At 40.2% G+C, this 24,327-nt stretch overlaps 2 protein-coding genes and 1 long non-coding RNA gene across 6 annotated transcripts in view; 1 reads left to right on the top strand and 2 right to left on the bottom strand.

Annotated features, from left to right (window-relative positions):
* Nucleotides 1–3,530: 3,530 nt before the first annotated feature.
* zic6 (zic family member 6) lies at nt 3,531–7,985 on the bottom strand. Its single transcript, XM_042074698.1, has 2 exons — nt 6,793–7,985; nt 3,531–5,089 (listed from the first exon to the last, which is right to left on the bottom strand). Exons 1-2 carry the CDS (start codon nt 7,748–7,750, stop codon nt 4,452–4,454), a joined length of 1,596 nt encoding a protein of 531 aa, XP_041930632.1. The 5' UTR covers nt 7,751–7,985; the 3' UTR covers nt 3,531–4,451.
* Nucleotides 7,986–9,891: 1,906 nt separating this feature from the next.
* Nucleotides 9,892–24,327, bottom strand: part of LOC121694512 — a 56,156-nt gene continuing 41,720 nt past the window's right edge. For 2 of the 4 annotated variants that reach the window (XR_006025788.1, XR_006025786.1), the window contains one exon: nt 9,892–11,132. This is a non-coding gene — a long non-coding RNA (uncharacterized LOC121694512). The remainder of the gene's footprint in view (nt 11,133–24,327) is intronic. The other 2 variants (XR_006025789.1, XR_006025787.1) reach the window with 2 other exon arrangements.
* Nucleotides 16,188–20,229, top strand: zic3 (zic family member 3 heterotaxy 1 (odd-paired homolog, Drosophila)). The gene is made up of 3 exons (XM_042074699.1): nt 16,188–17,448; nt 18,193–18,356; nt 18,718–20,229. Exons 1-3 carry the CDS (start codon nt 16,449–16,451, stop codon nt 18,898–18,900), a joined length of 1,347 nt encoding a protein of 448 aa, XP_041930633.1. The 5' UTR covers nt 16,188–16,448; the 3' UTR covers nt 18,901–20,229.

Raw genomic sequence — 24,327 nt, forward strand, 5'->3', positions numbered from 1 at the left:
TTTGGAGCACACTGGAAAGGAAATATGACGGATTGTGCATCCCTGCCAGAAACCACTCGGTGCAGATGATCTGATAAGGTTCTGTCAGATTTTATGTTGTTTAGGAATCCCTAAGCTCCATATCTCCTCCACCATCTCTGACTCAGAACCCCAACACTGGCCACTGATCTCAAGTAAATGGTTTACCCAGAACAGCCCAAGACACAACCAATAAAACCCCAATCTCTTATTATCTATTCCGAATCAACCGCAAGGCAGTGGCAGTGCATGTCAGGGTTTTTTTTTTTAGAGAGAGAGAAGGGACACCAAGTGTATGGCATGGAGCACTGTCTGCCAGGGCTGAAGCAGGAAGCTTAATCGTATACACTCCCTCCATATGCGGACAGTCTCAGGCTAACCCATCCAAACTGGCCGCGATGGCAGCGGGCGGATCTGAGGGATAGATTTCCAAACAGATGGCCTCCGCCTTTAAAGTACTTCCCATTTATTTCCCTCAGCTGACATTAAGGCCAAGCGCTCCAACTCGGCTGAAATCAGAGAGGCCCTTCAGAATCATGCATCAAATAGTCAGTGTATGAAAAATACATATATGAAGAGCTGTCTCCCAGGCTACATGTCTACAGTCTAGGTCCAATGCATTGTGTCGTTTTGGCACATGCCATGAAAAAGCTTTATCTGTTTTTAATGAAGAGTGGTGATGTAGTATCCAGAAGACCATATTTGCTGAGCTGCGAAGCCATTGTCTCTAAGTAAGCTTATAAAGAGCAGGTTTGATAAAAGAGGAAAATATTTGAATAAATCAGCAAAGGAATTGAAGTCGTCAGATCATGCTCTATGGGTGTTACCAATAACAACTCACTCTGCTTGATAGGTTCAAATTTGTATTATTTACCATCTGTCTAACAGTGCATTCCAGACATGATTTGTAGTTGAGTATTTTAGTCCAACAGTATAAAAATAACACCAATAATCAAGGCTCTAGTCCTGTTGTGAGAACAAACCAACTGGAGGCATTACACTACATTTACTGCTGTTGAGGAGGTCTATTTTGTGCCAGGAGTTTCATAATCTACCTCTCCAGATTAATTGCAAAATAATCTGATGACATCACCACACTGAGTCATGTTGATAGCATCCCTATAATGATCTTCCGTTGCTCACAGATTTCATCAAGTCAAAATGTCAGAAACTGCAAAGAGAGAAGTATAAAGACCAGTCCGAACATCATCAAATATTCTCTGTAGTTGCAGTCAGGGCCTCTAAAGGATGTGTAGAGTTACTAAAGAAATCAGGCATTTTTAAAGACAGGCTTCACATAGGTCCCATGCGGATACTCCTCATTGTATTATGTCTCATTTATGTCCACACCCAATCTCCCTCTAGTGCACTGACATTGACATTAGCTGCATTCGCCAAAAGTTGTTTTGAGTGTCTGTATGCAGCAGAGTGATATAAATATATGAATGAATTAACTGGAAATCAGGTCACTGTACATCTTTTGATGCCGGCCCCATGTGGTCAGCCGACTCGAGTAGCCTTTCTCTCCCCACTAAACCAGTCAACACCGACACTTGCCATGCTGCATGCCTTGCTTCACACGAATCCGAAAATGCACGTCCTAGTTACAGTAGCCGTGTTGAATTCTGTTATCACTGATTTTTCAGCAGCCGCTGCTTTTTAAGTAGACTGTAATGATTTATGCCAGAGGCTCAGTCCCTGGCACTGGGAATTGACTGTGTAAACTATGAATGAGTTAGATTATTGCAATAACCATCTGAGCTGAAATAGACCCTTTTAAGTGTAATATAGGCTGGTCATTGGTGGCATTATATTCACACATGCACATCAACATAAAGCAATTGGCACTGGGCATTGGCATGACAAATTGAAATGGATCTGTCCTAGATTATTATGTAACAGCATCCTTCTCACAGTGTGAATATTCCATGTTTTAAATTGGAACACCATTGACACACAAAGGGAAACTACATAACTTCATATCAGATGACTTTCTGTAAAGACTGAGAGGAGCCACTAACACCAGGTTAGACTTGGTTGAGAAATCCGTCTAGTTTCACCACACAAATCAATACACAATGAGACCAGCAGTTTCTGGAATGATAAAAATAGTGACAATTGTGCTGTCCTGAAAGTATTTAAATATTATAGCCTTCATCATATTTGTTCTGTCAGTCATACTTCAAATACTGTTTGCACTCAGATTAATCACAGTTAGATGGTGTCTTGTTAATTTTATTTGCATTAGCCCTGATGACCTCATTATATTATAATGTTAGCAATCATGCAAAGTAGAACATTGGAACAGGGCAATATGTGTGCATAGCAGTTGTTACGTTAACGCGTGGACTTAACGAGACTCCACGAGGCCCCTGAACTCAAAAAGGCCACACGAGATGAGCGAAAATATATTCGATACTACACGGATCAGATCCCTCTGCCACTCATGTTAAGTAGATTTTGAGAAAAGAGAAGAAATACGTTCACACGAATATCACTTGTGTTTTGGTTACTAAATAACGCTTTAGCCTATAACAGAGTGTGATTGTAATTTCCATGAAATATGAGAGAGCGCAAATTCGTTCAAACGCAGGGTTGGGCGTATCGGTTGGCCACTGCTATGACCCCAAAAAGGGCAAGTTCAAAAAGCCGGACCATGACAGTTGCAAAATGAAAACCATAACTAAAGTTCAGCAATACAATTGTTTATACTTCACTTAGTATCTGTATTGCTTCATATTAGGAAGGTTATTTGTCCCAAAGAGGTAAGCCACGCATCAACAATGACTAATTGACTAGATGTACACGCACACTAGCCTGCATGGTTACTTGCAGTATGTCCATAATGCTAACAAATTTATACTGAATAATGGTTTTACGTTTGGCCATTCAGTTTACGTTGCGCTGGTGTAAATAGTTCCCATCAATGCAGAGTTGCACAAATGCTGAATCTAGTCAGAAGTTCTGCGTGCAGAGGTCTGAACCGCCAAAAGTCAGATGTATGGCCACCCTAGTGAGCGGGGCCATGTGGATTTGATCCTAAAGATAGGTTAAGTGTCCTTTGAAATCAATACCAGTTTTGCACACAGCCAACCAGTCGTGGCCCAAAGGATACTGACCCTACAGCTTCTTTTGAACTGGCAAAACAGTTATGGGCTTCCTACCTCTCCGCTGCTCAGCGAGGTGAAGCACACCGTAAATGTCTATACCTAAAATCCTGTTGCCCCAAGTTCAGGTGCAATAGACCTAATAAAGTATGTCTGTGCGTGTTTGTGTGTGCATGTGCGTGTGTGTGTCCATGCGTGCGTTCGTGTGTGCGTGTATGTGTGTGTGTGTGTGTGTGTGTGTGTGTGTGTGTGTGTTGCGTGCGTGAGAGGGCAAGATGTAAAATCCTCAAATATGCAGCGATATAGCTGAAGCAAACAGGGTTCCAAATCTGGGAGTCGTCACTATGCTACTACTACCGCACGTTTTCTTTGAGAATGCATTGGGTTTAATCACACACTGCCTGATCAAAGAGAATGGAGATACTTTAATGAAATATTGAATGCATAATTAATATTACAGTATATACAGTAGAATTTTAATTAAACATTTTAATTCTTATCAAGTAGTCTGTAGATTGGCTTCTCAGTCGATCCAAAAAGAGCTGCAGATATATGAAATAGCCTATCCATGTATAGACTATTAAAAGAAAGAAAAAAAGACTGGGGGCATCTTGGGAAAAGGCATCAGGAGACATTCACGCCCCACCCTATGTTGGGTGGAAAATGTGAGGCCTCACCAGGTCCCGTAATTTACACTACTTTTATGTGATGTTTAATGTGATTTAAAAAATAATAATAAATTAGCGCACGATATCCTAAATAGGTCACCTTTGAATTACGATTTCAACAAGAATTAGACATAAATAACATTCTTTTTACAATATGATAGGCGTCAAAATTGGACATGACAGGAAGAAAAATGTTCACAGCTTTCGAAACAACTCTTTTGACTTTTCAACATCACATATCATAGAACAATAATTGTACGCTTTCTTTTATCCAAGAACTTTAACCACTAGGTAATAGAACGTATTTCTACTATAGTCTTTTGTCTATATGGTTATTGAGCAGGTCATAAACATGGGTCATATTTGCAACAGACTACACTGTTTGTATATAATGATACAGATTTACACCTTTGCTGGCCACTTGTTTTCTTTTTGAACCACTAGACGGGACATTCGTTGCATATGCTATATTGCCAACTGAGCACGCCACAACACTGAAACAGCGCCATTTATAACATTTAAAGCTTACATCCACAACATACACTATATTATAAATATTTGTGTTTTGAAATAGGGAGGCACATTAAAATTTAGGCTACATACAGCTTGGGTGCCTGTTCGGGAAATGGCTGCCTGACTAGCAGTGTGGCTATCAGAATTAGGCTGATGACATGTCCTCATTACACTGTTTTAACGAGAACGTATCCACACCACTGTGACAGGTATACCAGCCGTTAACAATGTTCTTCTGGAAAGGGGAACTATTTGCAAAAGTCCTGTGTCCTTGAGTAAAACTGTGGCTCGTCTGGTTGCAAGGGTATTGTGAAGGTTCGGGCCTGTAATTGCTCCGCTGTATCAACAAAGGGTCCAAGAGGGCCTGTGACCTATGCGTCGCGTAGTCCAAACTGCTGTCAAACGTGTGATGGAAACGTGACCTCAGAGACGTGTCGTTTCGAATCTCGGGGGAGAGGGACCCTTGCGAGGAGGCAGGTGGTGGAGCCCGCCTCATGGAGGGAGGGGAGGACACGTCTTGCCGCTCTGTTGTAGGAGACCTGGCTTCGGCAAGGTGTTCCCCATCCTCCAGGCGCTCGTCGTTGGCTTTGGATATGTAGGCCTTGCAATGGAGTTTCATATGTTTGCGTAGAGAGCTGGGATGAGTGTAACATTTCTCACATCCTCTGACTTTGCAAGTGTAGGGCTTATCGCTGGAGTGCACATGAGAATGCTTCTTCCGGTCACTGCTGTTTGCAAATCTCCGATTGCAGCCCTCATACTCGCATTTAAACGGTTTTTCACCTAAACGTGCAGAAGGGGGAAAAATGGCCGCTTATTACGAGGGACATGTCTAGTTAGCCAAAAGAACAGTGAATGACTTATCTTGGGGAAATGAAAATGTGTTGTTTTCATAATATATCAACATTGAAGCCTACATTTTATTATCTTCAGAGTTTGGGTGCCTTCTGAGGACTGTAATCTGACTCGTTTTAATTTGTCTCTAGGATGAATGATATCCACGTTGGACTCAGGTTCTTCCAGCTTCTAAAAAAGCGGAAACTCACATAAACTGACATATGCCCACGATATTGGAGAAACCTATATAATACCGATTTCTGCTCGTGACAATATGCTAATAGAAAATATTGGACTAATCAAAACACTTTCACTGCAAAACTAACCCCACAGACACCCCAGCACAAAAACAGGAAGGTATTTGATTAGGGAAATAAATTACTTTTGCAAACATTACTTCACCAATAAATATAGTTTGATGACATATTATTTATTTAGATTCTCTGTCGGCATGAAATTTCAATTAAAACGGACATGCGTTTTCCACAGGCTACCTGTGAATATCCAGCGGATTATTTTGTCACTGCGTCTGATGTCATGTAGCCTATTAAACATGTTTGTGTTCAGTGGGTCTGGGTTATTACAAACAGTTTTAACAGAAAATGATTTATATATTTTTATTGAACTGCACATGCGTAAGAATAAATGTGGTTCGTTAGGCTACTTTAGTGGGCATCTATACAGGAATCGTGCTCAATGTTTCAGCTAAATATACATTCAAGCAAAATAAATAATGTTGCCACATATTAATCGAATTTTTGCCTTTTCGCAAGCACCGAAACACATCTTCATAACTTGCATTTAAAAAGGAGAAAGTATGACGTGTGCACTTCGTAGCGTAGCTTATCTGGCTGCTGAGTTTGCAGCATGGGTCCTGCGCGAGCGCAGAGTAATAATCCTTCCTACTGAGGTTGCAACTGCGCGCCGCGTAAAGACTACGTCACAACTCTCCGGTGTCCCGGGAGTTATTTATTTATTTCTCAACATGAATGAGAATGAGAGGCACCCAAACAACTGGCCCAAAGAGTTATCTAGTTGTCTATGTGATCATCAGTTGCTGTCTTTCCTACGACTACTAGCCCTTGTCCAACACAGTACACACAAACCACCACTCCAAATAATATTCATTATTATAACAAAAAATGATCAAGCATGCAAGTTGTAATATATTCCATAACTGACATGCAAAAAATAGGATTTTGTTAATATAAACTAAAAGTGGGGCAGAGTCTTAATAAGTCATTCAACAAAGAAAAATGGCAGGTTTGTAAGCAATGTTTTAAGGTAGTCTAATGTATTGACTCTCTTGGAAATAATAAAGCTCCTAAAACAAAATAACTTACTTGTATAAATGTTGCAAACTATTTAAACTAATTGATACTTGAGAGTGAATACAAAAACATATATATGTTTGGTTAAAGTTATATCTATTTTCAGGTAATAAATAATTTGCCAAGTACTTATTTCTCTCATCAGCCATTGGAAATAATACGGTTAATACTCTAATTAAAGAATGGCAAAAGCACGTCACAGTTAAGACTGGTTCATTATTTACCTACTGGCACACGTTAAAATAATAATTGTGAACATTTCAATGTACTTTTATTGATAGCCTACTATTCATCTGGTAATATTACATGGGCACCAACCTGTATGTGTTCTCTTGTGAATCTTCAGATTTTCTGATCTTGCGAAAACTTTTTCACATCCGTGGAATGGGCAGGGGAAGGGCTTTTCCCCTGTGTGGACTCTTACATGGTTCACCAGCTTGTATTTGGCTTTAAATGGCTTACTGTCCCGTGGACAGTTTTCCCAGTGACAAACGTATTCGGTCTGTTCTGGTCCGCCAACATGCTCCACCGTGACATGGGTGACAAGTTCATACATGGTCCCAAACGTCCTGGCGCAGGGCTGCTTCCCGGCCCCCACTTGGCTGTCACTCCATTTGCACACCAGCTCGTTGTTGGGATTTTGCCTGGAGCACCTGAGGAAGGCGTCGCCTCCTCCTCGCTGCACGGCCATGTTCAGCGGTTTGTAGAGACCCAGAAATTGGGTGACAAGTTGTTGGCCGTTGCCCCTCGGGCCGCTGATCGTTTGGCTGTAGGGGTGAACCCTCGAGAGGATATCGCCGGAGAGTCCTAGCATTACTTGACTGCTGAAGTCACGAGCAGTGTCGGAGGAGCCGTTGGCCTGTTCGTGGTATGCGGTGAAAAAAGCGTGGCTTCTGCCATCCCTATAGGCAAGGTCACGGTACCTTCCAGTCGTGCCATGCTGGTTAGATCTTGATGCCAGTTGATCTGTGACTGGTGGCATGCCTGGTCCTGACAGATTTGTCCCAATAATAATGCCCCTAGGACTGGGTTCTAACCGGTGGCTGGTGTATCCCGTGTCTGAAAGATGGGGAACCGAATGGTCAACATATGCACGGGCCCTCGTCTCAGGGTAGTCTCGCAGATTGTGCGAGGGGCAGAGTTTTAAGGAACTGCCGGTGGGGTGCCCCATGTGCTCCCCTGCCAAAGGTGGCAGCACCACGCTGGGTTCAGTATTGCTCTCCCCGGGGTTGACGCAAGAAAGAGGGCAGCCACTAAACCTCGACAGGCTTGTCATGTTTTGTTGTGAGTTTGGCTGTGAGTTTGCAAAATCAACCAACCTTTAAGTTCAGGATTTACCTAGAAACCGTGTCCCCATTTCCCCTTCTGAATATCATCATCATCTGCATGTGAAATTCTTGGCCGTGAACATCGCGGGCGCAGGAATCAGACACAAGCTCGTTAAAGTTGGTGTGAGTCCCATGCCGTTCACTTTGCCCTCTTGATTTGTGGCAATAACCGTGGTAGTAAAAATGCTTCGAAGCAGGCCATGCTGCAATATAAAAGCACAGCAGGCAAAGCTGCTTTTAAAAACGGGCGCTTTGGGATTGGTTGGAATGCGCTATGATTGACAGCGACTGGGTTTGTTTTAAAAGGGACACGCAGGCGTTCACCACAGGACTCCGTTTTCAAATATCGCAGAGAAAACGCTTTGATATGTGCCGCGTATGTACTACCAAACATTGGTCTGCCTTTGACTTAAAGGAGTCTCATTACAACAAGCAAATATCTCAAAATCGAACATTCCAAAGTGTATGTGGTACTGGTAGCATTTATGCCTATGTTATAACAGGAGACTTGTCTTTGGATCGTCACCTGTTGGGTACAATTTAATCAAATTTTACGATTCCTTTTTGGGGGGCTATTATTCTTGCAAAAAAAGTACTCTGTGTATTCTGTCGAAAACAAAACCTCGCTATTAGATCCAGTTTTGTAGTTTACCCTGATTTGCTTCCAAGTTAGTTGAAGGAGAGTTGTAATGGGATGAATTATCTTTTTCTGTCTTCTTAAAATCTTAATTCAACTTAATGAAATGCTTTTGCTTTTGCCACGACAGCAATTTTCTTTCAATTGTTGGCATTTGGTGTAGCCCCTCTAAGGTGGTGCCAACGCAATTCATCCTACGCCATGCCGACTTCACCAACTGTTGGCAGATGCAGTCCATTGGCAAGTTGCAATAATCACAAATTATAACTACTTCTGTGGTCATTCAAGGTCATTTCTTACGGCAGTATTATTCTATACAAAACAGATGATGGTTTCGTCAAGCGACCAAAGTGATGTAGCCTACCATTACATTTAAGGCTTTTAAACGTCAGGTATGACATGCTGTCGAATCAAAAGAACAATATATAAACTTTCACCACTTTATCAGCGAACGCTGAGAATCATCGATGCAGAAAATTGCTCAGGTTACCGGAGTAGGCAGTTTCTGAAATGTTATCGTTCCATGAGAAGAGGCTGTTACAAACTAAAACGCCCAAGTTAATAATTCCATCCAACAGCCTTTTTCAAAACAGAACGGTATCATTCAATCTCAGGCCTATGTTAAAGATATGATTAGTCTATTTATCTGTAAATCTGGGATGAAAACTAAACCTGGAAATAGTTTATTGGGGATCTTAGGGTAGTAGTACTGTTAGTTCATGATTCCAGATGGCTGCATTGTGATATTATTATGTATTTTTCAAAGTGCCACTGACTTCAACAACTACGAGTCTGCTTTTTGGTGCAGTAGGAAAAAATCCTTATTCTGTGATCAGTTTATTTATATGGGCCATAGAGTGTAACCTACAATCTCACATAATGTATCAAGTGTTCTCTTTTTGGGGAAAATACTCATTGAAGCACATGACATATGCCCACACAAGCAGTCATTGTCAATTCCCCTTATCTATCAGTTTTCTTTTTTACCTGCATTTATCATAAAGTAAGTCAATAAAGGAGCAGTCTCACTCTAAGATAAGATATATTTTACTCTTCCCTGATGTGACTGATGCCACAAATTTACATTATTGGCCATTTTCCTGAACTGTCAATTGGGGGGGGGGGGGTTACATGTGTACTTACATGAGTGTAAGTAAGTGTAAGAGCTGAAAACAGACTACAGTTTATTCAGTTGACAAAAGTGTAAATATTTTTTCCTCAGTCTCTGTGCACTTTAACGGGGAACAAACCAGAAGAAATTATATTTCTATGGATGATACTCGTTTCACCATATAAATGAGTACAATTCAAGAAGTTTGGATTAAAAAATATTCAAAACTCACTAGTCATTTACTGTAAAACAGCACATCTTGAGTTTGATGTACTATGATCGTCTTTTCTCATTTCTTTAAAAAAGAAATTCAGGCTTTTAAAACTTTTGTTCAATGTTTTTATTCACTTTGTTTGGTTTGGTGTCAAAGACAACAATTTAAAATGTGGAATACTGCATTTTAATGAAATGCAGAGCAGGGAACACAATTTTCATGAACAAATTAGAAACTCTAGCTTGCAACTACTTACACAGGTTAACATCCTTTATATAAATAACATACCGGTACATTATAAACCATAGTTTACAAACAGAATGACATCTACCATGGACAAAATCTTAATTATTATGCAACCATGTACTGATGCAATTTTTTCAAGAACATATTCTGCAGAACAGCTTGCACATTGAAACAGATATTTCACACCACAACAGAGAAAATACACAAACGCCACATTGGAATTGTCACCTATCTTAACCTACCCAAAATATCAATAAAAATGTAGTTTCATTGTGTTTTCTGTTTGTACAAACACCATTGCTTGTTACATTACCGCGCTGCAAAACATGGGTAAAATACAGTCACAAGCACAGAGTATGTCCATAAAGTCAAGATGACTAAAATAGCCCCTTGCCAAGTAGTAGTGTGTTGTAACAGCAGTACATACTGTGGTCACATTTCTAGTCAGGGTATTCCACACAAGCGACAAGTCAATTCTTCTTTAGCTTTTAATGATGGATTATGATATGATGAAGTGCGGACATCATACACTTGTTCTCTTACAGGCTCTCTGATATTCAAACGGACATGGACAGCAATACTGAAAAATGTAATTAGACAGACAAATATGTCAGAATGACAATATAGTATATATGAGTGTTGCTGTTTTAATATCTAAAATGCGGCACATACATCATCCACAAAGGTCAAAACGACATTGAGGGTCGAGTATCACTGCTACCTTTGGTAAATCTGTACCATATGACCAAGACGTGCATCATTCATATGTTTAGGTGACAGCGCATCTGTCCATTCCTCACCGAAGACAACAGAGAAAGAAGTAGTCACACTCAAATGTGGCCTTATACTAAACTATCATGAGGTACAGGAAGTATTCCGCAGGACATTGCGCCAGATTGTACTGGAGTTAAAATGGCATCCATCGATCTCAAAGCACATATTTTAAGATATATACTGTATACATAAAGAGTGAGAGAAAGAGAAAAGAGAGAGAGAGACAGGCAGAGAGAGAGAGAGGTAAATACAAGTCCTTCTTACTTGATCTTGCAAGATTGTTATGTGCATGAGCAGTTTATGCTATGCACTAGTATGTTGTATCTTCTCTTCATCATGTTGAGCTGCCTGTAAAAAAATAAGATAATGCATTCAGCATTTTTGCTTAGGAGTTAAAATGACCAAATTAACATGATGTTATGCATATAATATAATGATCGTGTGTGTGTGTGTGTGTGTGTGTGTGTGTGTGTGTGTGTGTGTGTGTGTGTGTGACACTCGTGTGTATGACAATTGAGTGTGTGGGTGAGCGATTATATGCTTGCTTTTCCCTGTATGTATGTGTGAATGAGGTGGGTAGATGTGTATTAACAACTGGCACACTGAAAGACAGAGAGTAAGACTAATAAACAAACACAATCTGTAACTGTACCAATCGGCAACTGATATATACATGCTACTGTATCAACAACACACACCACTGGATCTGCACTGACGCGGCCACTGCTGCCCACATTGGGTCAAATGGACAGCAGTATCTCAAGCCTCGAAAACACTCCCTGAACAATATCACGTCGTTTTCAAACTCAAACCTTCAGAGTCTGCCCAAGAACTTCAGACTCCAAAGTGTTTAAACTCTCCCCATAAACATGGTTATTGCCATGCAAAGGGGAATGCCTCACAGGCTGGTGTGATAATATAAGCACTACTGGCCTACATGACAGCTTAGGCATGCATGACTTACTGACACGAAAGAAGCTTACACTAAACCCTGAGAGGTATATATTAAAGGCAGGTGCCTTGAGGAGAGCTATGTTGTCACTCTGGCCAAAACAATGCTGCACAGGTCAACAAAACAAGACCTTGCCTTCAAAGGACAGCAAATATCATGTTCACATTCCAACTGACCCACTAGTAACAGATATAAACTGCAGTCTTTTCTGAAGCACTAGCATTTCATAGGAATGAGTGAAGGAAATTTTAGTTTATTTTAGATTTTAGTGAGGAGAAAGTTAGCTGAAATCTAGGACAAAGCATGTGTTGTGTGTGTGTGTGTGTGTGTGTGTGTGTGTGAGCGATGGAATTCGTAGAAGTGTCAACAATCTTCCTAAAAAACACACTTTCTCACAATGAATACAATGGATTCAAATAGCTGTCTATATTCTTTTTGTTAATGTACTGATTCCAGAAAATATGAGATTTTGTGGAGGTTAAAGCCAACCATTCAATAGATAAATAACTGATGGGAAACCCAGAACAACTGCTGTTATAACAAAATAACTTTCCATCATTACAAATTGACATCTAATTTGAAACCCAAACCGTATTTCCAGGAAGCAATTTTCTGAATTGGCTCATTGTACTTGATTGCAATAAGCCATTATATTCACAAATAACACAGTTCAAAGATGTCAGTGTCAACTGAAAAATCTCAAACCCACACCCTCAACTGGCGTGCAGTTTTCTCTGGGCTCACTATTCCTAGCTTGGCCCTCCGCTGCTGACTGAGCCCGATCATTTCCTCTGTCTGGGAATTATTGGGTTAACGCCTGAGAGGAAAGTTTCTTTCTGTTGCACAAAACTTGGCGTGTGTACCGCTTCACACAAACCAGCGCGCAATGTCTACTGTTAGCACAAGGAGTTGTATTAAAACCAAATAAGATAACGACTCAAAAATAGTGACATGGTGCCCAACTCTTGTAAGAGGGCACACGGTCTCTGAATTTGTTCAAAAGTGAACGTGCCGTTTAAGGTTGTATTTTCGGATAAACGCCAGCTTCCCTACATGTTCTGAGTTAAATACATTCTACTTACATCAGCCAAGGAAAAGATGAGTATTTATATCGAGAAGAAGTATCGTGGATTACTTCCACGCAGTGCATCAAGCAAACTAGGAGAAGAATGAGTGGTTCTGTATTTTAGCGCACCATTGTGATGTGATACAGTGATTCTCGTTTGATATTAATATCAAGAGGTTCCTCGTAAGAGGTTTATGCGCATGCCCGGGACTCATGGATCGTTTCAGAGCCCTCGGCACGATTTCTTTCCACCTACATTAATCAGATATGGGGATACAGAACATTAACTCAGATTATAAATTAAAATCACAGCAAACACACACATATTGAATGTTTGTGTACGGCTAAGTATAAAGTAGGCTACACGTTTGAGAATGATTCCTTGAAAATCCTTTAGAGAGGACAATGTCCTAGAAGATGAGACATTTGATAAATAGGCCTACGTGAATGTAAAAAACTATAAACAGTACAACGTCTATTTTATGACTTTTAACACCCCAAATGAACATGATTGCACAATCAGCACAGTCTGGGGGCAGCCAACGTGTGTCAGTCCATGTAGCTACTAATGAGTAGCCTAATTTGAAAATATTTAAAATATTTTAAGTAAATTAAGAGGGTTGCATGGCAAATAGTATGTGTAAGAGAGAAATTCATGAATACCACGCTTAGGGAAATATTTAGTGAGGGTATAAATGGTCTGCTACTAAAATATATTAACCAAACCTAAAACAAAAACGAAACCTTGCAATTATTATGATATAACAGAAAACAATTCAGTAGTAAAGCCTCCTCAGGAATACTAAAAGTGACAAATTATGTTAGTGAAAATACTGAATACCTCCATCATTAAGGATTTATCATAATATTTACTGTTATTATATTATTATTGCAATACATTGCCATTGTTACTCCATCCTTCTTGATTTCATTTTGAAACACGTCACGAAAGTCTAAGTGAATGTCCTGCAATGGGTTGGGGCCTTACGTAGGCTATAGCATGGGAAAAACACTAAAAGGTAGAAAGATATAGGCGCGTTCTTTTTTTCTGTGTTTGACAAATGGTTTGGTATATAGAATGGATTTATATGAATAAACAGTATGCACCGCGTGTATAAAAGAAATGGGTAACATTCATAGGGGGAGAAATGGTAGGCGTAGGCCTACTGGGCAAAGTGGAGTTTTATACCGCAATGCATACTTTTATCCTTGGTGTGCAACAGTTGCTGAGGACCATTGATTTGTACTAATGCTAACACTTTTTAAAAAGGTAAATACAGTCGACATACTTCAACAAACAGCAAGCTGTGGTGGTTGTAGGCCATCGTGCGCACGCCTCTTGTGGTTAATTGTTTTATGGTCATATTCTCACTGTGAACACACCATATATAATAACCTAAGCGCGTCCTGAGCTTTCAACGGCCCAATAAAATATCTCGAGGGACAACAGAGAAAAGTTAACAGCCCGTCACTTGTGAAAGTTCACAGAGGTCGCCATAAATTTCTGACTCAAAGGCAGCCCAGCATATTTACTCGACCGCTACCTCATAGAGAGAATATATTTAACTCATAGTGTGTGTGTGTGTGTGTGTGTGTGTGTGTGTGTGTGTGCGTGTGTGTGCGTGCGTGCGTGTGTGTAAGCTCGCGCGCGCGGTGTGTGTGTCAGAGAGAAAGAGATAGAGAGGGAGGGAAAGGGGAAAAGAGTGAGATATGGCTTGCTAACGGGTGTAAGCGTGTAGCCTGTGTTTGCATGCCTGTGTGTGTGTGTGTGTGTGTGAGAGAGAGTGTGAGTGAGTGAGTGAGTGAGAGAGAGAGAGAGAGAGAGAGAGAGAGAGAGAGAGAGAGAGAGATGGTCTTAAGGCTACTACTGTTTCCCTCCACAATTCCACAACAATGATTCAGGTGTAAATCGAAGAAGTGTTTCAAACGCCATTTGTAAGCCACTGACTAATTCATACAACTTATCATTGTGAAATAGAAAACACTATGCAACACGACAGCTTATTTTCAAGAACAAGGTACAGCACAGGCCTGTCCAATTCTACAAATATGATTCGGTACAAACATAACCCGAAAAACCCAGCCAAATTCGTCTACAAAATTAGATATCTTAGAAAATATTACATAAATACCCAAACTCACCTTAAAAATCATTACAATCTTTTCGAAGACTGCGCATGTTAGACTCAAAGCGGGCCAAGTGCAGAGCTGACGCAGAGTGAGGGACTGATTTGGAGATTTTTCTTTTTGAAATGTCTAAAATAAAAAAATGTGAGCTCCTTCCTGAGACAGATTGGGGGTAGGGGGTATAGTGAAAAGGCTTGGTGTTATAAAGCGCCGCTTGAAGCACTCAGCGTCTCTGAACTTGATCAGATTGTATGTGTCCTGCAGAGAGTCTGTGGCAACCCTGTGAAACTTGCTCTATAGTATGATTTTTTTAGGAGGGGGGGGGGGGGGTCAAGGAAAAAAATCTCACTATATTACAAGCTGCCACTTTTCTTTCTGTCTTTCATTCTTGTGTCCCACTCTCACACCCTGTAGCGCTTTGGAAATCTTAGGAACTTGGTCAGGACCGTTTATAAACTATTGTTGGCTAAAGTGAGTGGGCTAAAAACAATGATAATAATCTCAGGTTAATCATGGTATAAAATGTGTTGCTTATAATATATGGATATAAGAATAGTGTACAGCTACATAGGATACATAGGCTAAATAGATAGATAGATAGATCTGAGGGAAAAAATGTCAATATTGTTTGCGCATTTACATCTGCCAATATCCATATGGCTTGTTCACCGGGGTCCATCTTATCTGACAATCCAAAACAAGTCGCATATCAGTTTTTCACTGCTTGCTGTAGCCTACTACTTATACATGAAGACATTCATTTACAAAAAAAATAACATGCTGCAAAGTAGGCTAATGTTTCATTCCAAGTTCATATCAAATGAGGTAAATTTGCACAAGTTTGGTCTACTTGACCCAAAAGTAGCTTGCACTTGTTAATAAACTGCATTGGGTAAATTTGTATATAATCAACTATGAGGGAACAGAGTGTTCACTAAGAGTTTTATTAATGCCAAAAAAATAAGTACGTGTAACTTTCCACACTACTGCCGTGCCTCCAATGGGAAACAAACAAGCCTCACGTACAGAACTGGAGTAATGTACCGTAGTCTCACCTGCAAATAATGCCTCGCTAACCAATGAAATTTAACCAATGAAACGAACTAACATTTCCAATCCTCAAATGTGCCAATCAACAGACATCTAGCCAATTAACTCCTCTCGCTGCTGTCACGTGGCAAAGAGAAAGCTGTGCTCTCATTGGCTATCGTAGAGCTGCCTCCCGAGTTCATTTATGTGCAAGGAGTGAGTGATTGACTTCATCAGTCCAAGGACATCATTCGCCTGGAAAGGGGGGGAAGTTTGATCCTCTTTCTCACGGATCACAGTTACGGGAGTTTCTCTCCCCTGCTCAGCGAGCACCAGGATTTCCTTCTTTAACTTTTGAATTCTTCGTGTAGGTCTAGCAGAACAACATTGTGTAGAATAACAGATTTCGCAGAGGCTAACTTAGCTCCGCTAACACGGGGATTCAATTTTATTTGCTCACTTTTCGTTTCCTTTTGTCATTTGAGCCCAAATGACTATGCTCCTTGACAGTGGTCCTCAGTTCCCATCGCTTGGAGTTGGGGGGTTCGGAACACCGAGGCACCATGAACTCGGGAACAGAGACCCGGGTCTGGGACTAAATCCCTTCGCAGATTCCTCCCATTCGGCAGCTTTCAAGCTCAGTCCAGTGACACACGATATCGCATCTAGTCAGACGTCCGCGTTTACTCCGCAAGCAACTGGATATGCAGCCGCGCTTGGGCACCACCACGGCGGACAGGTGGGCTCCTACGGCGGGGGAGCGTTCAATACAACCCGCGACTTTCTCTTCCGAAACCGTGGAGCTGGCATCGGCGAGTCAGCAGCTTCGAGCGCCCAGCATGGGATCTTTGCTGCTTCCGCGGGGAGTCTACACGGACCCCCAGGAATCTCTGACAACCCGGGACATCTGTTGTTTCCTGGGCTCCACGAACAGGCAGTAAGCCACACATCACCGAGCGGACATGTAGTTAACAGTCAAATGCATCTTGGTTTACGCGGGGACATTTTTGGAAGACCAGACCCGTACCGTCCCGTTGCGAGTCCTCGGACGGACCCTTACGGCACCGCTCAGCTGCATAATTACAACCACCCGATCAATATGAACATGGGGATGAACGTCCCGACACACCACGGCCCAGGGGCTTTCTTTAGATACATGAGGCAGCCGATAAAGCAAGAAATGTCCTGTAAATGGATTGAGGAGAACCAGATGAACCGACCCAAAAAGACTTGCGATAGGACTTTCAGCACCATGCATGAAATGGTAACGCATGTGTCCATGGAGCACGTTGGCGGCCCGGAGCAGAGTAACCACATTTGCTTCTGGGAGGATTGTCCCCGAGAAGGAAAATCTTTTAAGGCCAAATACAAACTCGTCAATCACATCCGTGTACACACTGGAGAAAAACCCTTCCCGTGTCCGTTCCCAGGCTGTGGCAAAATATTTGCCAGATCGGAAAATCTGAAAATACATAAAAGAACTCATACAGGTAAAAAAAAAAAAAAGAGTTGAACTGCATTCCATTATTATGTGATTCTGTGTGCGTTGTGTTCATGGCAGGAATGAGTTAAACTGGCCGAAACCAGCGAAGAGCTAGCCTATTCAAGTAAAATGTTGAATAACTGTGTGTGAGAATACAAGGCCTCGATTTCGTGTATTCGGCTGAAGATTTCCTTACTTAGCAAAGATCGGATATAAAAAAAAAAAAAAAAAACTTTGTGTAAATGCTGTATTTTCACACTCGATTGCGATTTTGCAAAGGCGAAGAAAATGTAAATAGGTTGTTTCCTTAACGTTTCCTAGGTGTTATCTTGATTGTTGATCTTTTGCATGTGTGTAGTCTATAGTGCAAACAAGAGAGTGGTCCTGTAGATAAGTCCGCTTTATTTAGGCAGCATGTAGTTTAACGGTTCTTAATGGGTCTGTTAATGGTGAAGAAAGGTTGAGGACTTGGTATTTGAAAGTAAACACATGTTACACCCAACTGTAAGAATTCTGCAGGGAAGTTAGTTGCTCGGTTGTGAACGTAAAATGTTTGGCACAAAATTATCTCCAGGCCTTTTCCTTTTAAGAAAACGCGTACAACTCCTTACATATGGTGTTGTGTTCACTATTTAACTACAAGTAATATAGTGGAATAGACACTTGGTGTACTGGCAGTGCAATTATGATGTGCTTTGGAACATCAACAGTGTTTTGTAGTAGTCTATATATGATGGTCTTTTTTTGGCAGGAGAGAAACCGTTCAAGTGTGAATTCGATGGCTGCGACAGACGCTTCGCCAACAGTAGCGACAGGAAAAAGCACATGCACGTGCACACTTCTGACAAGCCCTACATCTGCAAAGTGTGCGACAAGTCCTACACACACCCCAGCTCTCTCAGGAAACACATGAAGGTAAACAAATCGACATTAATACACATCATCAATACACACCCTTTAAGCTACTGGCAAATTATGTCTTAGCCAGTCTAGCATAAACATGTAGCATCTATAGCACTTAGGCCACAGGTTTTTATCAATAAAACTGTATGGCCAGGTCTTGGTCTTTAACCTCATCCCTAAATGACCAATCATGAATATTTAGTTTTGAGCATATTTTCATCATTGAAGATGCATTATTAGTGATGGACTATGTGTAATAGCATCTCTGCACTGTGACTTGCTTCAGCTAAAAGATGAAAGCAGCTATGCAGGTGTGATTGTCGTGGTGATGACAATGTGTAGTAATACATGCTTTTGTTGATGTTTATTAAAGGTACACGAGTCACAGGGCTCAGAGTCGTCTCCTGCAGCAAGTTCTGGATATGAATCATCCACACCCCCAGTTTTAGTCTCAGCGAGCACAGAGGACCCCACGAAAACCCCACCGTCTGCAGTGCAAAACACATCTGCACACAGCGATGGACTAGCGCCCAACTTTAATGAATGGTACGTTTGAAGTGACAAACAAGCTCTCTATACGGACCACAAGAGTAAGGAAACCTTCAAAACTATTCAAGGTGTACAAAATGGCATGGGCACAACATGGAGAGATAACAGTTTGCCAGCAGGCCTCGTCCTTTCTCAGGATTCGAAAAATTGACTTTTATTCCGAGTTCGAAGAAACAAATCATAAATAAAATACTTTCTAAGAATAAATAAAATGTTTTTCACTTTTAGTTTTCAGGTTTCAGATAATTATTTTATTTTTCATTTTATGTATTTTCTCAAAATTTTATTTAAAAATAAAAGGAAGAATATTTCACGGTGTTTTATATTAAGGTGAGAGTTCACCATCACCTTTTAATTGATTGTTACAACTTCAAACAGTCTTAAGAAACGTGCCAAAGTCTTTGTCTTGAACTTGAACAAGAAAATAAATCATAAATAAGTATATAGCCTACTCGTGAATGTATTTCCTTGTTTGATGGGGTCGAATCTGTTGTCCACGTCCGTTTTCAGGTGGAGAAGTGTGATGTTAGGTTACGATTGTTACATTTGAATATAACGTTGCCTTTTGTTAATAACGATGTAAATACATATCCATGATGCCATATTTATCAATTTGTAATTTAATTATCGGCGTAAGATCCGAATCTTAAATGATATTTATGGAAATATTTTCTAACAAGACTGTACAGTTTTGGGTCATAACCAGTTTAACATTTAAGAAAAAAATCATTAACTCTAAAGCTCCCATTCTGCGATTGTATCTTTTTTTACACAATAAATGTGTTTTATTTGGAGAAAAAAATATCAATTACATAAATATAATTGATTGACATTTGTTTATATAATGTTTTTACTTTACTGCCATTCTTTTTAGCTTGTGAGACCATTGATAAACATGTGAAGCATAAATTCTGTAGTTGAAAAAATATATAAAGCACGTCTATCGACATGCTTTTAAATTTTGATCAAATGAACTACTTTTTTATGTATTTACTTTAGCATCAGAGCGTAGACCTAATTTGTACTAGCAAAGCTTAGATACAAATTTCAAGGGCCCTTCAGCCACTTGCATTCATTCCTTGCATCATGATCAGATTCTCAGAAAAGTTCTACCAGAGCATATAGTTTTCATTCATGAACTGTAAACACATGTGACAGTGTACAAAACACCATTTCTAAATTCTTTGGGATGAGCCCAACCATGAGTCCGTATCCATTTATTGATGGTTCCTACTGTCTTTGTGGATGCAAGTAGCTACGTGTTTAAATGTGTCCATTAACAACAATGAACTGTCACAACACAGGAATTTCAAAATAAAAGTTTTTTGTCAGCTTGCATTGTTTTAAATGTAGCTCTTCTGTGAATATTAGCGTGTTATTCGTTATGAAAAATGTGGTTGTTACATATAGAGAAGTCTGATTTTCTTGTTTTATGTGAATAACCTTCCGAGATGACCTGTTTGTGCGATCACAACTTTAGTCTGAAGAGTACTAGATTTATGTTTCATGAGGGGATATATGTTTAATGGCACAAAGAGTTACAGCATTGCATTGTAACTTATTTTTAAGAATTGAAACTTATGCATATACAAATATATTGTGCTTATGAGACGATTTCAGAACACCAGCACTACTTTTAAAAAGAAAATGTAAACAGCACCTCGTAAGCAACGATGATATATTAAATATGTTTATTTAAATAATTTAATGAATATATGTTTTATAAACTATTTTATATACATTAATTTAAAAGAACTACGTTTTTTATTTCAAATCACCCTCATATACTGTAACCTAGGCCCTGATGTCAGATTGAATTTCTGATGTATAAGCGCAGCTAGATTGTGATGTTGTAACATTTTCTGGGGAAATGGGTCACGCATCAAGTTATTCCTGAAAAGCAAAGTGTTTAACTGATGAACTGTGTCACAGTGCCACATAAGAAGCAATTGATAATACTAAAACGCGGCTAAATTTAGGAGAAAGAGAAGAATAGGCTTCTTTCTTGTACTTCTCAAAGCAGGATAATTTTTGTTGGTCTGTTTGTTTTACAAACTATTTATGATAAAATGTGAGCATACATTTTCACTGAAATTAAAGTCAATGAAACATGGCAAACGGGATGAATTTCTGTTGTCATTGTTGTTTTACTCTCTCTTCATTTGTGGCAAAACAACTTCACACCCAATGCCGAGTGCTAGAGCTGGTAATCTACTTGAACTTGACAGTGAGGAGGGCGCCATCTTAGAATCTGGTTTTTGCCTAGGGGGACTAAAAAGTTGCCGTCTGAAGTACAGTTGGGAGGCGACTGGCATGAACCCACTCTGCAAACACATCTCTTCAGAGAGCAGTCTGAATGAGAATGCACAATATAATTTCGGGTTGTGGCTTCATGTAACTGTATTAACATTAATTAATGGATGGGGGTTGCAGTCCAATTAAACTGCGTAAACGCAACAAATGTTTAAGTACGCCTGTGGAGTCACTACTTGAATCCTACCAACTATATTGACCGTGCTGACCAAGTCAACGACCTGAAGCTCTCAGCAAAACCTTTTTGGGTAGGTTGGCCTTTAGAGTGGACTACACTAGGCTACCCCACGTGACGTTGTTAACAACAACAACAACAACAACAGCAGCAGTAGTAACAGCAGTAACAGTGAGCCAAATATGATGTTCACATAATTATATTTAGTCTATTAAATATTAAAACGTTTCATCCTGTAAATAAAACGATCATAATTTAACAGTATAAAATACTGTATCGGACACAATTATATTCCATATTAACAAGCTACATTCTATAACTACATTCCATACATCTCACATATGAACTCGCAGATTGGCCATCAGCTCTTCTCCAGAAGAAGCGTTTAGAATGCACGCAATGGAATTTGATTCTTGCATAAATTATACTATGTTTTATGGTTGCTCTGCAGTTTGATGTTGGATGCCTCTTATTATGTGGAGTGTTCAACCCAACCCCCACAGATCCCACCCCGACCCAAAGTCCCACCCCACCCCCATCTTCAAATATAAACAGTTTTAAGAATTTATTTGAATCGCATTTCCCTCCCTTTGCGCAGGCGCATTGTGTTATTGCACCCCAACATTTTTTTTCTCCTTACCCGATCCGCTCAAGATCTTCCTGACAAACCACATGACGTCAAAAGATGGCGCAGACCGTCCCTCTTTTACGCTAAAGTGCCACCTGAACTTGACTGCTAGAATCACAGTAGTTTTGGAGATGCGTCGGGCGGATAGACCTTAATGGGGTAGACGACGCAAGTGAGCAAAACTATACTCAGCATTTACGTGAAAAGGTTAGCTCCTCAGGACCAAACCACCAAAAGAAAAGCATGAAAGGCTGCTTTCTTGGATTCTCAAAAGGATTATAGAGCCTTGGCAGTCACGTGGTACGAGTTTTGTAGGCTAGCAGTTCCTATGTGGCTGGCAGCCTCTGAAACTGTTGTGTAGTCTATGCATCAGTGTAGAGAGTGCTTTATTGTTATGATGCGTTTTTTTTTAATACATGTCAAGACATTTACCTTAATTATGGTAAGGCTTTCAACTCCAGTTGGTTCCTCCACATAAGAATACATGATCGGCGTTTAGCTGAGAATAAATAAGTAACGGTTTGATGCCAAAAACTACCTTCACCGCGACACCCTTACTCGACCCGGAAGCCTTACTCAATCCCACAGCATTTGCTGGCTAAGCGGGGAAGCACAGTCTAAGAGGATAAACCGATTCAAGCAGGTTCCAAACGCATTTTGTCACGCAATCGAGTTTGTGATCACAATAAACTCAGTTGCTAAATTACCTTATGCATTGCGTGCTGTAAAGTGAGCACAGCACGAATTATTAGTTTCAGCACGCATTGCATGCAACCCACATCTTTTTAATATTTGAAACCCAAACGCCCCCTCCGTCTCCTTGCCTGTATTATATCATCACACAATGATGTCAGTCATGTCATGTGATGCAACGATGAAGGTGTGTCAGATCATCCATAAGAGACAACCTTTTTTGTAGGTTCTACTGTGGTCGAATTTCTGGGCATAAAGGCATCATCATATTCAGAATGGCACACTTTTTGTGTCACAGTTAGGATTAAATGTTTCATCGTGGATTAACTTTTTATTATTTACTTATGGAGACACTATGTAAAATACACGTACACAAATATAGAACACACACATTGTGCTTTTTTGGAATAGGTTATTTATTTGCCCTTTAGTTCGATTTCACGAACTTATTTGTCAACTGACTGTAGGGTAAAAAACAGGCAAACTCACTCCATAGGCTAAACGACTCACCAAAGAGAAGCCTATAACATGTTTAAAATTACAAGTAAATTGTCCTTTTATATGTAAACTATGTTGCTCTCTTAATTAGACAGAGATGTAGGCCTATTAATGTCGAACGCAAAAAGTTGAAATGTTCACAAAATCTCTTCAGGCCTACATGAGCTCTGAAAAGCCGAACGTGAATGTAATTGCTGAAAGAAATGCAGATTTTGGGAATGATTTGCACGTCAATTACTTAAACGTGCTTTCATTATTGATGCTTGTTTCACCTGCTCCAGTGCTGAATATGCAAAGGTACTCATTGAAAACGTTAATCCAGGATGTTTTTGTTTTAAAATCAATCTAATGCATGTAGCAATGGCATTGTTATGTTAAAATTGAGACAATGTCATTGTTATTTACTTCAGTGGCACTTAAATAATTCAACATTCTCACCCGTCGTGCTATAACCTATTCAGGTGATCTGGTGGGTTTAATAGTTGCCTAACAGATGAGGTAGTTCGAGATAGCCTTAAGGTTCATCTTTAGACGTACCCTGTGCTAATTCAGCAAACCACATCCGCTGTCTTTTCGTAATGGTGATTCCGACCCTTAATTAGAGCTGAGATGTAAGTTACATTGTTTCAGGCCTATTTGCCTTTTTGTATCTCAAATATTTCACTAAAACATGTAAGATGCCTGTTTGCGTTCTGTGCGCGTTTTTACTGAAGATTAGAGTAGGCCTATGGTATCCATTTATTGTTTTATTACGGTGACAGCCACTTTTATTTATAAACAAACTAGCCATCTTTCCACCCATTTGCTGTTTTTTTGTTTATAGTCTCAGAGGAGTCAGACACACCAATGTGTCACGACAGAATTACTAATTTGATTTCGAGGCGGCCCCAATTACCCCAAGATAATGTTTCCACGTAAAAGTGCTAAAACGAAAATAGGGTAATCTATTAGTCTGAGACGGTCTAAATGCCCTAACATCTGGGAAGGTGTCACAAACCTGATGAATTTATCCACGGAGCTCGCAAGTGCGTAGAAGTTAATGGGTCCCTGGAGTGAGAAGTGGGGCAAACGCTCCATTCAAGAAGGCAGATGTTTCGCTGCAGTGGTGTGGTGTGATGTGTTATGTT

The sequence above is a fragment of the Alosa sapidissima genome, chromosome 20, assembly GCF_018492685.1.
Source record: "Alosa sapidissima isolate fAloSap1 chromosome 20, fAloSap1.pri, whole genome shotgun sequence".
Taxonomy (NCBI): domain Eukaryota; kingdom Metazoa; phylum Chordata; class Actinopteri; order Clupeiformes; family Clupeidae; genus Alosa; species Alosa sapidissima.

Coding starts and splice junctions, on each gene's coding strand:
- zic6 (XM_042074698.1), bottom strand. CDS start 7,750: ATGACAAGCCTGTCGAGGTTTAGTGGCTGCCCTCTTTCTTGCGTCAAC. Junction 5,090..6,792: donor TCACAAGAGAACACATACAG/GTTGGTGCCCAT, acceptor CTGCACGTTTAG/GTGAAAAACCGTTTAAATGC.
- zic3 (XM_042074699.1), top strand. CDS start 16,449: ATGACTATGCTCCTTGACAGTGGTCCTCAGTTCCCATCGCTTGGAGTT. Junction 17,449..18,192: donor ACATAAAAGAACTCATACAG/GTAAAAAAAAAA, acceptor TTTTTTTGGCAG/GAGAGAAACCGTTCAAGTGT. Junction 18,357..18,717: donor CTCTCAGGAAACACATGAAG/GTAAACAAATCG, acceptor TGTTTATTAAAG/GTACACGAGTCACAGGGCTC.